The 15,727-nt window shown below is 38.3% G+C and overlaps 1 protein-coding gene across 3 annotated transcripts in view; it reads left to right on the top strand.

Annotated features, from left to right (window-relative positions):
• The window catches only part of LOC131438776 (RNA-binding protein Musashi homolog Rbp6), a 1,824,137-nt gene that overhangs the window by 805,687 nt on the left and 1,002,723 nt on the right, over positions 1 to 15,727 (top strand). For all 3 annotated transcript variants that reach the window (XM_058609032.1, XM_058609031.1, XM_058609030.1), the window contains exon 5: positions 5,121 to 5,205. In XM_058609032.1, coding sequence (XP_058465015.1) covers positions 5,121 to 5,205 — 85 coding nt within the window. The remainder of the gene's footprint in view (positions 1 to 5,120; positions 5,206 to 15,727) is intronic.

Here is a 15,727-nt window from a genome sequence, read left to right as displayed (position 1 = left end):
TTATACATCCTTTACATTGAAATACATTTGTTAATTTGGTAAGATCTCAATTTTATTTGCTGTTAGTACAGTATTACAGCGCTTGGAATGAATGTAGATTTGGTCATGAAGGTTTATGTTCAGACTTTTGTTAATAAATTTCGATGACGTCGCTTTACTCACTACATTGTATTGTCTTCCTTCCTGGTGTCTTTACCGAAGGCGACTTTCGACAGCTTCGAACGAGACATCAAACTTTGAGTATTGATGAACTTCATAAAAAATTCAAAGGTAACCAATTGTTTTCCTAACTATCTAAATAAAATTGACTTGACACAAATCTCTTAACAACTGCGGGAGAGTGCCTTATTTCCGGCTTATTATTTTCACTCGTTTGTTTGATTATCGCTAGATATTGCATTTTTATTTATTTATTTATTTATTTATTATTAAATTTATTCATCTGACAATAAAACGGTCTTAATGAATTGGTTTAGTCAAGTCATAAAATTGTAGATCGCTGTACTTTCTGCACGAATTTGTGTGATGGTTCATCAAATTCAAAAAGGTGTTCAACGGTGCCAAATGTCCTCAAGCATGATGTTATCGGTTCGTAATACCCGAACGTCGTTCGATGAAATCTCGGCTGAAATAAACTGGAAGAGCGCAGCGATCGTTGTGAAGCACGAAAATCGAGTTGAGACAAAATCTTCGGTGAGTCGATATCCCCGTTGATCAGTTTTGCCACGAAAGTAGTTTGCTGAATTTTCCTGCGTCGTTTCAATGAGTCGAGTCCGATCAGTCGACAGCGATCGTGGTATGGTGGAAGATCAAGCGGGTTCTGCCAGGGAAGGTTTCTTAGAGCAAGACGAACAAATCGTTTCTGAACGCGCTCAATCCGTAAGTTCCATGTAAGTTGATAAGGACTCCAAATTACGCTAGCATTTTCCAGTATTGGACGAACCAAAGAACAATATAACGCCTTCAAATAATACGGATCTTTGAAGTCCCGCCCGATCTTTGCAATGAACCCTAGTTGCCTGGTCGCTTTTGAAATTACAGATGAACGATTCAGATTGAAGGTAAGTTTGGCATCTAACAAAACACCAAGGTCATTAACATGGTCAACTCTCTGGAGCGTTTGTCCATCAATTGCATAGTCGAATCGAATTGGGTTCAGTATTCGGTGAAACGTTATGACCTGGCATTTTGAAATGCTGACAATCAACCAGTTTCTACGACACCAGGCGACAAATGTATCTAGAAGTTTTTGAAGCCGGATGCAGTCGTCAATAGAGCGAACTTCAAGATATAATTTCAAATCATCGGCATATACTAATCTGCAGCCAACTCCGAGCACCGAAACAGCATCGTTGAAGAACAGAAAAAACAAAAGTGGACCCATATTGCTGCCTTGAGGAACTCCTGATAAATTTGAGAACGAAGATGATACACAAGAGCCGAGCTTAATTCGCAGGACTCGTAGCCAGTCAGTAAACTTTTGTGTGGCGCCCAGCCGCAACATCTTGCACAAGAGTATTCGGTGGTCAATTCGGTCGAAAGCTGCTTTCAGATCAGTGTATACTGCATCAATTTGCACTTTATTCTCCAAACTCGAAAAACAACTGGAAGTGAAATCTAAGAGATTCGTGCTGACTGAACGACCTGGCATAAATCCATGCTGATCAGTAGAGATGTAATTTTTAGTACGAAAAAGTACCTCAGTGCTCACAATTATTTCGAACAGTTTAGATGCAGCTGATAAATTGGTTATGCCTCGATAATTTCTAACATTTGTACGATCACCGCTCTTGTATACAGGAAACATGAAAGACTGCTTCCAAGTCATCGGAAAAATACCTTGCTCAAATGATTTGTTAAATATGGTGCACAAAGGATCGGCTAAAGCAGAAGCGCAATGACTGTACACCGCTGCAGGTATGCCATCTGGTCCGGCAGAGAACGATCGTTTCAACTTCTTCGCTGCGGCAACAATCATATCGGGAGTAACCAAAAATGTGTCAATGTGCACTAAATTCTCAGGAACATCCACCGCGGCGGTCTCCGCATCGATACCGGAGGCTGTTTTTTCTGCAAACACCGAAGCAAAGAACTTTGCAAACAGATCACATGACTCCAAGGATGACCTGGATTCAACACCATCGAGACAAACTTTTGAAGGAATTGATGAGCATTTACGTTTCGAGTTTACAAAAGTCCAAAAATGTTTGGGATTCCGACGAAGATCAGTTTGAACCCGCATAACGTAGGATTTGTACAACCCCGCGTTTAATTTGCGATAGTTATCACTGGAACTTTTGAACATTCGTTTTATTTCAAAGCTCTTCCAGCGACGATGTTTGCGCTGCCAAGCATTTCGAATTCGTTTCAATTTACGAAGCAAAGCTGTGCTCCAAGGAGGACTTATTGGCCGTTTTACAAAAGGCAAATTTGAACTTAACCACTGAGTTATTTTGTTACAGAAAAAATATGCCATTTCATTTGCGTTGTCGATATCTTGCAAAGCACTCCAGTTAACGTTTTGCAAGAATTCAAGTAAAGCACCAAAATCAATTTTTCTATAATTTAATGGCCTTGATTCATTCGTGAAGTCCATGTTCCGGAAATTGTTTTCGCAGTCAGCAGCCAACGAGATAACTAAAAGCCGGTTGATGCGGGTCGACAGGTAGCAGTAGAGTAACACTACAATCAACTATCAATTGATGCTCCGAAGAACAAAAGACCAAATCGAGCAATCGCCCAAGATGATTTCTGCACTGGTTTGCTTGATGTAGATTTAAAAAATCCATACCGTCGATCAGCGCTGTACCAGCAGCGGATGGCAACAAAGAACAAGCGGGTTGTGTTTCTTCATGCCGTTGATTCCACACAATGCGGGGCTGGTTGAAATCACCACACACCAGAACAATATCATTCACAGAACCTTTACTGCACAGTTCCGAAACAGTTGAAATGTGCGCATCGATCACATCAACGTTTTGGCTTTTATCAGGAGGAATGTACACACCGCATAGCAGTAGCTTTCTACCCCGCACTGTAGCACTTGCACACACTTGTTCAAGACACTGACCATTCACCGTTTCAATAATAGAGCTGACGTGTTTTCGTGAAATGGCAATCAATACTCCACCAAACGATGCTTTGTCACTATTAGCTGAGCTGCGGTCACAGCGAAAAACATTAAAGGAATTTCCAAACATCTGCTGAGAGTTTATTCGGCTATCCAGTCCGGTCTCGGTCAAAAAAATGACATCAAAGTTGCAGTCACTCGTCGTTAAAAAGATCTCGTCGATTTTTGTCCTCAACCCCCGAACATTCTGGTAGTACACCCAGATACCAACGTCATCTTGTTCGTCATTCTGCGACACGGGATAAAACAAATCAGCGCTTGATAATCTGGAAGCTAACGAATACTTGCCAAGATGAGTAGTTTGGAAGACCCCTTCACCACACCTACCCGCAGGACCAGGACGGCTGATGAACGCTGGCAGCGGTGGCACGACTGGGGAAGGGGGGTCAGGGGCTTCCACAATATCAACTACGGTGCGTCCCAGTATACTGCATTGCATCACTGCTGAACTATTTCTCCTTGCGTTGAAACAGGCGTTGGAGATGGATCCACAGCAGCTGGTTTCCAAAATTTTTGGGATGATTTCTCCTCGAATTGGCGAAAATAGACTCCTTGGGGCCAAGTTGAAGGTTCCAAGGCGATAGCTTGTAGTGCAGGATCGAGGCCAACTTTAAATGATACAAAGGTCATGTTGCTAACATCGGTACCTTTGGCGACCAGTTTAACAACTACTGGATCCTCATTCATTTCAAGATTGGCTCGCACCATAGCAGCAATCTCATCATTGGTGACGTCTGGACGTATACGAGACAAATATAGCCAAAATTTTTCGGGTTGCTGTTCACAAACTGGAACACAAACAACGTTTTCTCCGATTTGCTTCGATCCAGATTTGCATTCGGAAGCTTTTTGTTCCAAGTCAGGCCCACGAGGTCTTTTGGCTGGACGGCGACCCTCGATGAATGGCCAGCGCATATTGAGCGGTGTGGGAGTCAGAGGAGCAGGTTTCGACAATGTTTTGATTTCGTTTTGTAAACCATTAATTGCCAACGACACCAAAGGTGAATTTTCGTCTGCCAATTTCGTAATGGAGCGTAGATGCGAATTTTCGAACAAATTGGCGCAATCATCACACATCCAAAATAAATTTTTACGATGAGATGAGAAATAGCCCAATAGAGCGCGGGAAACTCCAGAGCATGCCATATGAAACATGCGTCCACAGTAGCCTCTGCATACAACGGAATCGATGCCTGCAATAATCAGACTGCACTTTGCACAATTTTTCTCCAAACTCATTCTAAGTGCAGGGATACGCCTTTAACTATGCAGATGGTAAATCACAGCAGCAAACGGTTCGTCGATTGTTTATTGTCAAACTACAACGACGGCAGCAAGAAGAATAGCCACAGGCACGACACAGATGAACGTGAATTACGACTTGACAAGCACTTGGCGGTTTAGAATAACACCTCACTTCGATCCAGGCAGCATACAGTCATTCACTGATAAAAACTTTAGTGATTAACTAACGCGGAAACGGTTTGAAACGACAAAAATACGGTATGTAAAAAGAACACAACAAACTTAACTTTTAAAAATCTAATGTCGGTACTAAGTTTTCAAATTGTTCAACAGTACTACGGATATAAAACATACGTCGAGTATTGTCTGATTTCTTTATCACACTGACATACCATCGGAAACTACTGGTACTCTACCAGAAGATTTTCGTGAGTGTTTAAAAAATTGCTAAAGTGCTCATAATAAAATTATTCTATTGTAGAAGAAATAGAATATTTGTATGAAATGACTTATTATGTGTTGTGGAGAATTGGTTAAGGTTTTATTGATTCGGTTTGTAGTGAATCAAGAGTTACATATAATATGAAAAGACTTTTACTGACCTATCAATTAGAAAGCAGAGATAAAATTCGAAGTTCAATTCAAATCGGTCCTAGTTCGCACTCACTGTACATCCGTTTCGATGCTAGCGCCCAAATAGAGTCCACTAACTCTTTAATCTTTTTTTACTTTTTTCCCCTTTCAGAGGGTTCGGCTTCATCACATTCGGGGATCCTGCCAGCGTAGACAAAGTATTAGCACATGGTACACACGAATTAGATGGTAAAAAGGTAAGCTAACATTATGTTTTCTTTATTCTCTCATTCCTCTCGAAACCGGCAATTCGCAAAATGTCCTTCGCGGAAGCAGTTCCACTGTCGGATGCAGATTTTACAAATCGACACAATAAATAAACACGCACACACACAGGCACCCTTACTTTCACGTGAATTTCAAATCTTTCAATCAACAATAAAAAGTCTAAACTGTACCGAAAGGACCAGGACCGGGACCTGAGTTGTTATCCTCACGCTCAAACATTAGATAAGTTCATCTTTTATTCAGTGTTGATTCGGACCGAACCGAATCCCGTCAGTCCGCGTCGTACCGCCCAACGTGAAAGCAATGGAATGTGGACCAGCTCGGTGAAAAGCCATTTTCCGGTTGGGTGCGTAAAAATAATAATCAGATTTTATTTATTTTAAATTATGTCACGGGTTGTCTTCTCCATAAGGTCGTGGTGGAGACACCGGTTCGAACCAAAAGCAAACAAATAAAGTCTTGAACCTGGACGCGCATCAATCGTTTATTTTTCTTTTTTTTTTTTTAGTATAGTTTTTTGGTTTTGTTTTGCATGAACAGTAGCACAATAGTCGAAAAAATATTTCGGGTTCTTTTTTTTTGTGTGTCTCACCGCAAAACTACTGCACCGGAAATGGAAAAATAACAATGCCAAAGTGCTCAAGTTCGCTTTTGTCACGTGAGGACGTGATTGTTTTGCGAATGAGCGCGCATATCCCGGGGCGGGGCGAAGGCTTTGTTTTGCCGAAAAGTTTCTTCTGGATTAACTAAATGATTCGAAAAAAGAGACATTGCCGGTTTGTTGTGGCACACCATTTGAAACGGAGAAGCGGTGCCGGTTGCGATCTGCTCGAACGTTTTTTTATGCTCTGAAATATGAGCTTTTTTTGAAAAAAAAATAGTCACTTGGTGATAAGATGAGTAGAGTCACTGTGACACAATTTGGTTCGTTAGTATAAAAGTGAATTTCATATTAATAATTTTATTTAACTTATTTAAAAGGTATTTTTATTCAGGCCTATTTGCGTACAAGCTTTACGTGACTGAATTAGCCGATTTTTTCAATAATGCATTTTTTGAAGTGGATCTCGTTGTCACTCTTTTTTCTAGGAGGAGAGGACCTTCCATTTCCCTCCTGCGAGGGTTGAGGGGCACTTTGTTCGTGACTCGTCTCGTCATCCATTGCCGCATCGGTGGTTCTGTTGTTGATTTCCGTCTTTTTTGCCGTTTTCCTTGATGTTCGCAGTCTTGAGCTCGTTGCTAGTTGCTGTAGATGCGCCTTGTTGTACATTGGTTGCAGTTGCTGGTTGGTTTGATGGTGAAACAGCAGTACGGCGCTCACTAGTTTCCATTGTTGAACGGTTGACCTTGTCTTTAGTTGATGATGTCCTTTTCGCAGTTTCGGTGCAAGGTTTGTCGTAGTGTGTAGGTTGTTCACAAAACTGACATGTAACCAGTTGATTTTCATAGGTAATCAGCGTTTCACACGGATACGCACAACTCGCATGCCATTCCGAATCCCGGGGAAAAAATTCCGCCATACTTCCCTTTCGATGGAAAGGATTTCACCGTACTGCGACATATTCTCCCGAAAAAACTTATCGCTGGCCTGCGGAGGAAGGTCATGCACGCGTACTTCTATGGCATTGTCCACCATGTGTACAGGGATTTTGTATTTAATGTTATCACACTCAACGCTGTGCACCTCATTGTTAACCGAAGCGAATGCAATTGCATCTCTTTCACGTTTAAACATAATGTACACAGAGTTAGACGCTTTGTTAAATTGAATCTCACTTACATTATTAGCGTCTAGATACATTCGTTCTTTAAGTAAGATTTCAATTTCATTTGCTACTGGTCTAACTTTGCAACGCTTGAAAGCTATACAAATTGAATTTGGTCTTGTAGGCCAAGGTTCAGGCTTTGTTAAATCGTATTTGACCATTCCGTACACTCTATTGTTCACTGCACTGTCTTTGTTTCTGTTTGTTCGATCGTAAATGATTTTCGACTGTGTCGTGTGAGATTCGAGCACGAACTGGTATTAGCAAGTTGAGCAAATCCTCCAAAGGCAAAAAACATGCTTGTTGATAATATTGAGTAAACTGTTCAAACTGCTTTGAAAAGCCCTCAAATATGTGAGCAGAGAACATTTTAGTAACTCTATTTCTATTAATAACACATAAAAGAGATTTTTTTCGAAAATGACGATTCAACAGCATTTTTTTATTTTATGTTTGTTGTGGAAAGCTTAAACACAGTAACGCATCTTGAATTTAAAATGTTATTAAAAAAAACAAACTAAGTTCCAGAAAAAGGTTACAATATTGCCTTGGAATGCACCTTAACCCTTGGTCGCTTTCGTGACTTTTTCTAGACGTAAACGATTTTGTGGTGCTCATTTGTATCCCCAGAATAGAAATCTTTCCAAAATGTAACATCCAGGAGTTTGTTGGTTTGTACAAAAAGCACATATTTTAGTGGTTTAAATTGAACTGCTAGACGGAGATGGCTGTTAAATTTGAACTGCCTTAGCCACTGATATACCGAAGTGGAAACGCGAGTTTTAAAATGTATGGCGATAGCATGTTGGGTTATTTTCGTGAGTGTCGGTTTGAGTTAGTGTGCGTTCTTGAGTTACTGTTATTCTAGGTCGTGCTGGGTGGTATTCAATTGTGGACATGAGGGGCGTCGAAAAAGGGAAGTGACACAGTAGGTTATGTTTATTTTGTGTGTTCGGCGATGATATAACGATTTGAAACTTGATGCTTCCTTGTTTCTAAAGTCGAATTTTATGTCTACGTCGTTCCTTTCTTTGGGTCAGCATAAAGTGCAAGTGTTGATATTTTAGTTGCCTTAATGTAGGTAATGTATTTGTTTTATGTAGGTTTCTAGGTTTTCGTGGAATGGTGCTTTTACGGGATTTTGTCAAGTGCGTGTGGTCTAGGGTGTGAGAAAGATTTAGTCTTGAATATTCATTTTACATGGTCTGAAATGTGTGAGGAGATTTAGCGTTAAATGCTCATATTACTATACGTAGCGCGTAAAAAAACACGAGAAAAAAAAGAAAAAAAGAAAGTCTTGATATTTTCGGTTACAAGTTTGGTTACATCACATAAAATCCAATAAAGTTACCGCTTGTTTGGCAGCCTTTCTGAGCCGATTTTATTTCTCTCTCATTTTTCGTTACGTTACCAGAAAACTGGAGCAGAAAAAATGCCGCGTGCATAGAAATCGACTTACCTTCACAAAAAATACATTCACTTTTTATCGCGACAACATGTGTATTTTTATGCACTAATCGCATCTAAACTAAATTAGCTAGACATTGTCAGGATAGATTTTTGACCAAGCTTTTGAAGGCGGGATATTCAATGAACAATTTCAGCTATGCAATTCTTCCTTTGGAAAAAAGACTTTCCCGACCGCTAAAGTTAATGAATCATTCTGACATTTTCACACAATAATTTAAACTAAATTTTGTAAGATTGTCAGTTGGTTTTTTTTTATATTCGTCGCCGTTTTTGAGAAAATCTGATTTGAAGCGTGAAAATAGCCTTTGAAACCACCCTAAAACACACTGGCCTCAGCCCACAAACGTATAATCTAAAAATTTGTTTTTGAAAAAATCTAAAATTTTCTGTCAGAGAGTTAATTTAAAAAAAATCAGGATAACACCAAATCTTGACCTTTTATGCATATCTAAGTCAAAACGAGAAACCGAATAATTTTGAGAATCCGCATAATTTGGGAAATCCGCTTAAAAACTCACGTAAACAAAAACCGCATTAGAAACGCTTAAAAAAAGACGTCAGTGTAAACGGTACAGTTAGTCGTCAAAAAGTGAGATAACTAAGTGCTCACAAGTTTCCTATCTCAAATATCTCCGTGTGTCTATGATGACATTTGGTCAATAGGACGCCTTCTGCGTTAGTAGCAGAATGAGAGGGTGCGAATCGGTTCATAAGTAATAATTCATTTTAAAAGTGAAAATTATTGAAAATCCTTCAAATAGGTTAAGCATTTTACCTTGACATCCTGTTGGTGAAGTGTTTTAGAGCAAACCTGCACGGATACTGTGATTAGTATGTAATTTAAAAAATTATGGTGGACGCAGTGCATATTATTATTTCCGGCCGCGAATAAAGCAGTTCGCGTTTTTCGAAAAGACATATAACAGTTCGGCTGAAAAGCTCGTATCGTTTAATAGAAACACACATTTTTTTGCCAAAATTCGATTTTATTATTCAACATAATTGCCATCAGAGGCGATACAGCGATTATAGCGATCTTCCAACTTTTCGATACCATTTTTGTAGTACAATTTGTCCTTTGCCTCAAAATAGACCTCAGTTTCAGCGATTACCTCTTCATTGCTACTAAATTTTTTACCAGCGAGCATTCTTTTGAGGTCTGAGAACAGGAAAAAGTCACTGGGGGCCAAATCTGGAGAATACGGTGGATGAGGGAGCAATTCGAAGCCCAATTCGTTCAATTTCAGCATGGTTTTCATCGACTTGTGACACGGTGCATTGTCTTGATGAAACAAAACTTTTTTCTTCTTCGTTTTTTTTTTAAATTTCGTCCTTCAAACGCTCTAATAACGCTATATAATAGTCACTGTTGATGGTTTTTCCCTTTTCAAGGTAGTCGATGAAAATTATACCATGCGAATCCCAAAATACAGACGCCATAATCTTACCGGCCGATTGATGAGTCTTTCCACGCTTTGGGTTCGGTTCATCGCGTGCAGTCCACTCAGCTGACTGTCGATTGGACTCCGGAGTGAAGTGATGAAGCCATGTTTCGTCCATTGTTATATATCGACGAAAAAAATCGGTTTTATTTCGATATAACAGCTCCAAACACTGCTCAGAATCATCAATTCGTTGTTGTTTTTGATCGATTGTGAGCTCACGCGGCACGCATTTTGCATAAAGCTTTCTCATATCCAAATATTCGTGAATAATATGTCCAACACGTTCCTTTGATATCTTTAATGTGTCAGCTATCTCGATCAACTTCACTTTACGGTCATTGAAAATCATTTTGTGGATTTTTTTTCACGTTTTCATCGGTAACAGCCTCTTTTGGACGTCCACTGCGTTCATCGTCTTCGGTGCTCATATGACCAGTACGAAATTTTGCAAACCACTTACGAATTGTTGCTTCGCCCGGTGCAGAGTCTGGATAACACCCATCAAGCCATTTTTTTGTATTGGCGGCACTTTTTTTCATCAAAAAGTAGTGTTTCATCAACACACGAGATTTCTTTTTTTCCAATTTTTTCACAATAACAAAAGTAGCTTCACTCAAAATGCAATATCTCACAAACTAATAATCAGACAGCTGTCAAATTTATACACGTATCTTTTGAAGATTGGTACTAACTGAAAATGGTATGGATTTAATTCTAGTGGTGCCCTCTCATAGAAACGATACGAACTTTTCAGCCGATCTGTTATGTGTATTTTACTGTTTCTGTTATTGAGTCTCATGTATTCTCGTTCTATCGATGAAAATTTGATCTCAACACCACAGTTTCATTTAATGTTGGTAAAATGGAGCAGTTGTTTGAAGTCGCCCATGTCTCAGTACCGACGCATTTGGTTCGTTTGATTGTTTTGATGGAGCACAATTTTAAGTCACTGAACTGTAAGTGTAACTGTTTTGAGATAAAAGATCTCAACCAAGATCACCTAAGGGACTACAAGTTTTGTTCATGCCAATTTTTCCAGGGACCTTTCTGATCTCGAAAATTAGTGGATAGCGGAGCTAAACCGGGCACTTTTTGAAAAATTGAAAAAAAAACACTTATTTCAATCAGGTTTTCATCCTAGTTATCTATACCGATTGGTTGTGCTGAAGTGACCAACCCAAAATTCAAAATTTCTTAAACCGTGGGGCTAAACCAGACAACCTATGGGCAAAACTGTAAGGCGCAAAATCGCACGAAACCTGAAAACGCGGGAAGAAAATGAAACCACGCTCGAATGAATTGTCGGAGACATAATTCTGCTCGCCGAAAATATAGGAACTCTTTCGAAATTTGACGCCCTACTGTATCTAATTGTTTGTGCAGAAACTGACTTCAGAGTCTTCATTGAAGACTATTTATTTGCTTCGCGTCATGAAATGAACGTTGGTCTTAAATTTTCAGAAAATTTTTGTTTTACTATGTTTTACATAACATAGAATGAAAATATCAATTTTTAGGTATATTTTGACATAGTACTACGTCTTCCTTTACTATGCTCACGTAGGTGCATTTTCAGAATTTTACAATACGAAAATGTAACAACATCACTTTGATTGGATTCCTTAAAAACTTTTTTCTTGTTTGAATATTATCTTCAATTCTTTTACGAAACGAATGTAAAAAAGTGTAGGATTGTTATTATTACCGCGTTTATTACGTTAACATTGTTTCAAAATCATCATTATTCAATTCGTACTTCAGTCAGTGGCGAATATGAGGTTTCGTTCCATTTCGTTTCAAGCAAGGGCGATTGCGTAATCCAGCTGCTGGTCGTTTGCATTGGAGAAAAAGAAAACAAAACGTGGACAACGGTGGGGAACATTAAACAAAATCAGCCGTTCTAATAGCTTTAAATGATATCTAAAGAACTATTAATTTTACTTCTTTGCAAATCGAAGGTGAAAATCATCAGTTTGGTGCAAATTTAGAATAATTTGATTAGCTTTGTGCTAATTTCGCTGTGCTAAATTCGCATCAAACGAGTGCAAAAAAGTTAGTATTTGACTGTATCGCGTTCGAGAAACATTTTCCAAATAGTGTTTGATATCGTAGAGAATTCCACAATTTGGCCCTACTGAAAGCCGGAAATGATTCCCGTACAGCATTTTGTTAGTTTCTTTCAATGAAATATAAAAATTCTAAATGAAATTATTTTGTGCCCGTTAGGACCGTCCTTTTGTGAAAAAAGCTACAGAGGAAATTACGTAGAAATAAAGCTCTCAATCAAGTTTAGTTTAGTTTTAAGCAATGGCGTCATCTAGCTGCTGATCGTTTGCATTGGAGAAAAAGATAACTATGGGAAATATTATACAAAATCAGCCGTTCTAATGACTCCAAGTGTTATCTAAAGAACAATTTAGATTACTTCTTTGCAAATCGATGGTAAAAATTATCATTTTAGTGCAAATTTAGAATAATTTGATTAGATTAGCGCACTGTTTGTAGTGTGAAATTCGCACCAATCGAGCTCAAATAAAACTGGCATTCGACTGCATCGTGTTAGAGAAAAATGTTCCGAAGAGTATTTGATATCGTAGCGAACTCTACAGTTCGGCTCTTCTGAATACCAAAAATGAGTCCCGCATTTTGATAGTTTCTTTCAATGAAATATACAAATCCGAAATGATATAATTGATATCAAAATTCTGTATGATACTATTTTTGTAGGCGTTAGGACCGCCCATTTGTGTAAAAGCTACAAGGGAAATCACGTAAAAAGCTCCTAACCAAAACTGGTTTACTAATAAATCAATCGGCATTGTGAACAGCATTTGGTAGTTTCTTCCACTCAAATATTGAGATGTATAAAATATTGGAATATATGAGCAATTGTACGACTTGTGTTACAATTATATTTATGTCATGATTTCTTTTAAGTCCAGGATCAAACTTACAAATGACTTTGACTGGTGCCCTTTCCCCTGGAATACAAATATAATCATCCGTAACAAAATAACCCTTTTCAGGACTCCAAAGCCACTAACGGTACTTTTCAGGACCCCAACAGTAAAGTAAAGAAAACTGTCTTTAACTGCCACTCTAATTCCTAGAATACAAACGTTATCTTCCAAAATCGATTGGTCCTTTTCAGGACTACAAAATCTTAAACGGTTTCAAATCAGTTAATATCTATAAACATCTTGAATACAGTCCTACGTCAATCTCGCGACTATGTCTCAGACATTAACTTTTCCAAGTTTCAAGAATCAGAATTTAAAGTCGAACATTATTTGTCCAGTTTAGTCCTAATTTTTTGTCCGGGTTAGCATCTCTTTTTTCGTTCAGTTTAGCCCAGCACAGACAGTTTATTTTCGAGACGCAATAAAAATTAAATCTCACGTTATCGGAAACAGTTAATAAAAACTGGATTCAGAACGACACTAACTGTTTAAAGCACTAAAAAGATCGTCTTTACGACGCACAGAATTCAAATATACTCAAAACAATCAGAAAATTAAAAAAAAATCTGTTAATAACGTGCTTGTTTCGACATGAACAATATTGATGGCGAGCTGAAACGACTAAGCATTATCCAGCTAACTGACGTCTGCCAGTCAAATGAGAGTCTATCCATGAATCTTCTTCCCACGATTCGGTTCTTGTTAGATTTTTTCCAAGCATTTTGTTAACTTTTATTGTGTCAAATTATTATTCAAGCATTTTGTTAACTTTTATTGTGTCAATCCATGAATCAAAAAAGTTTTTGGTTTATAAGGCATTTAAGCTGTCCGGTTTGGCCCCGTCGGAAGACTTAACCCTGGCCTCCCCTATTAAATAATTAGTGATTGTATAAATTAGAGTGACTATAATCAGAGTGGCGACAGCTGTTCATTTGGAATGACAGCTCCCAGTTCCAAACGAGCAAACGACCTGTCAATTCAATGTAAAGCTAATGGAATGTTTTGAATTGTTGCCAAAATTACGAATGAGATGTCGTCACTCTGGTTATAGGCACTCTAGTATAAATTATTTTAATACAAACAATACTTGGAAACACTTTTTCCTAGATAAAAAATTGTTTAGTTTACAATTTTTCCTTAATTCGACATTTTACTGTCTTGAAAAATAAATGAGTGTTTGTCTTAAATTTCCAGGAAATCTAGTTTTACTAAAATAAATAAAATAGAACGGGAATATAGACATCAATATTTAGGTATATTTAAAAAATCAGCTATGAATTTCAAATCGTAAATTATTCGTCTGGTTTAGTTCCACTTTTTTGTCTAGTTTGGCCCCGGACAGACAATGCATGCCCGAAACACAATAGAAATTAAATTTCTCACGTTATCGGAAACGTTTTGACAAGAACAATATTGACGTCGAGCTGAAATGACTCAGCGTCATCCAACTAACTGTGACGTCCGCCTGTCACATGAGAGTCAACCCAAAAATCGAAAAAAACTTCTGGTTTAAAAGGCATCTAAGCTGTCCGGTCTAACACCGCCCTCCGCTAAGAAATTGTACACATTTGAAGGCTCTCGCGGTGAAACTGAAAATACTTTTAAGCAGCTTTCGGAAAATATTGTCCAGATTTTCAATAGCGAAAAATATCTATTTTATCATTGGTAAGTAAGTAGTATGTGAGTGTGTTAATAAATCAAACGATTCTTGAAAACACATTCGGCCTAGAACTCTTATGCAGACTCAACCACAATTTGAAATTCAAGAATGAAAATATTCATTTTACACATCAAATATGAACTGCAACAGTAAGAGTACAATAAACATAGAAATTTTGGTGTCTCAAATAGTTTAAGCAAAAAAAAAAAGTTCAATAAAAAAGCAGGTCCCAGTGACATACCACTAACCTGCAAACCGTGTCGATTCCGTCTCATCGTTCTGCCAACTGAACTACTGTAGATGTGATGAATCCCGATTGTAGAGAGTCCTATAATTCGCTTCTGTGGTGTGGTAATTTCACTCCACAAAGAACGAAATGCAAAACCTTTTTCAATCCACCTAGTGGTGTAATGATGCCTTTCTCATATTACTTATTTTTTTCCAAAAATATCGCTTGAACATTCTACTAACATAACCTTTCCAATTTATAAACAGTTATGTCAAGTTAATAAGAATTTTCATTTTCGTATACAGATTTTCAATACGCAATTTTTATCCCCAGATTTGAAGATGTTGCTCTTTTTTCAATTTAAAAGACATTTTTATTCAGGCCTATTTGCGTACAAGCTTTACGTGGCCGATTGAGCCGATTTTTCAAATAAAAAATATTTTATTTTAGATCTCGTTGTCACCCCTTTTCTAGGGGGAGAGAAGCTTTCATTTCCCTCCTGCGAGGATTGAGGGGCACTTTGTTCGTGGCTCGTCTCGTCGTCCATTGACGCATCGGTGGTATTGTTGATTTCCGTCTTCTTTCCGTTTTCCATGTTATTCGCAGTCTTGATCTCGTTGCTAGTTACTGTAGAAGCGCCTTGTTGTACATTGGTTGCAGTTGCTGGTTGGTTAGATGGTGAAGGTGTTTTTGAAACAGGAGCACTGCATTCACTAGTTCCGTTGTTGAGCGGTTGCCCCTTGTTTTTGCTTGTATTGCTTGTTTTCGCAGTTTCAGTGCAAGGTTTGCCGTAGTGTGCAAGTTGTTCACAAAACTGACATGTATCCAATTGATTTTCATACGTAATCAGCGTTTTACACGGATGTATTCCATCTTAACCACAAACGATGTAAGATGGAATTGCTTTACGTAGTTGCATACGTACCAATCGCACGCCATTCCGGATACCGGGGAAAAAATT

The sequence above is a fragment of the Malaya genurostris genome, chromosome 3, assembly GCF_030247185.1.
Source record: "Malaya genurostris strain Urasoe2022 chromosome 3, Malgen_1.1, whole genome shotgun sequence".
Taxonomy (NCBI): domain Eukaryota; kingdom Metazoa; phylum Arthropoda; class Insecta; order Diptera; family Culicidae; genus Malaya; species Malaya genurostris.
This window is presented reverse-complemented; position numbering and strand designations above follow the sequence as displayed.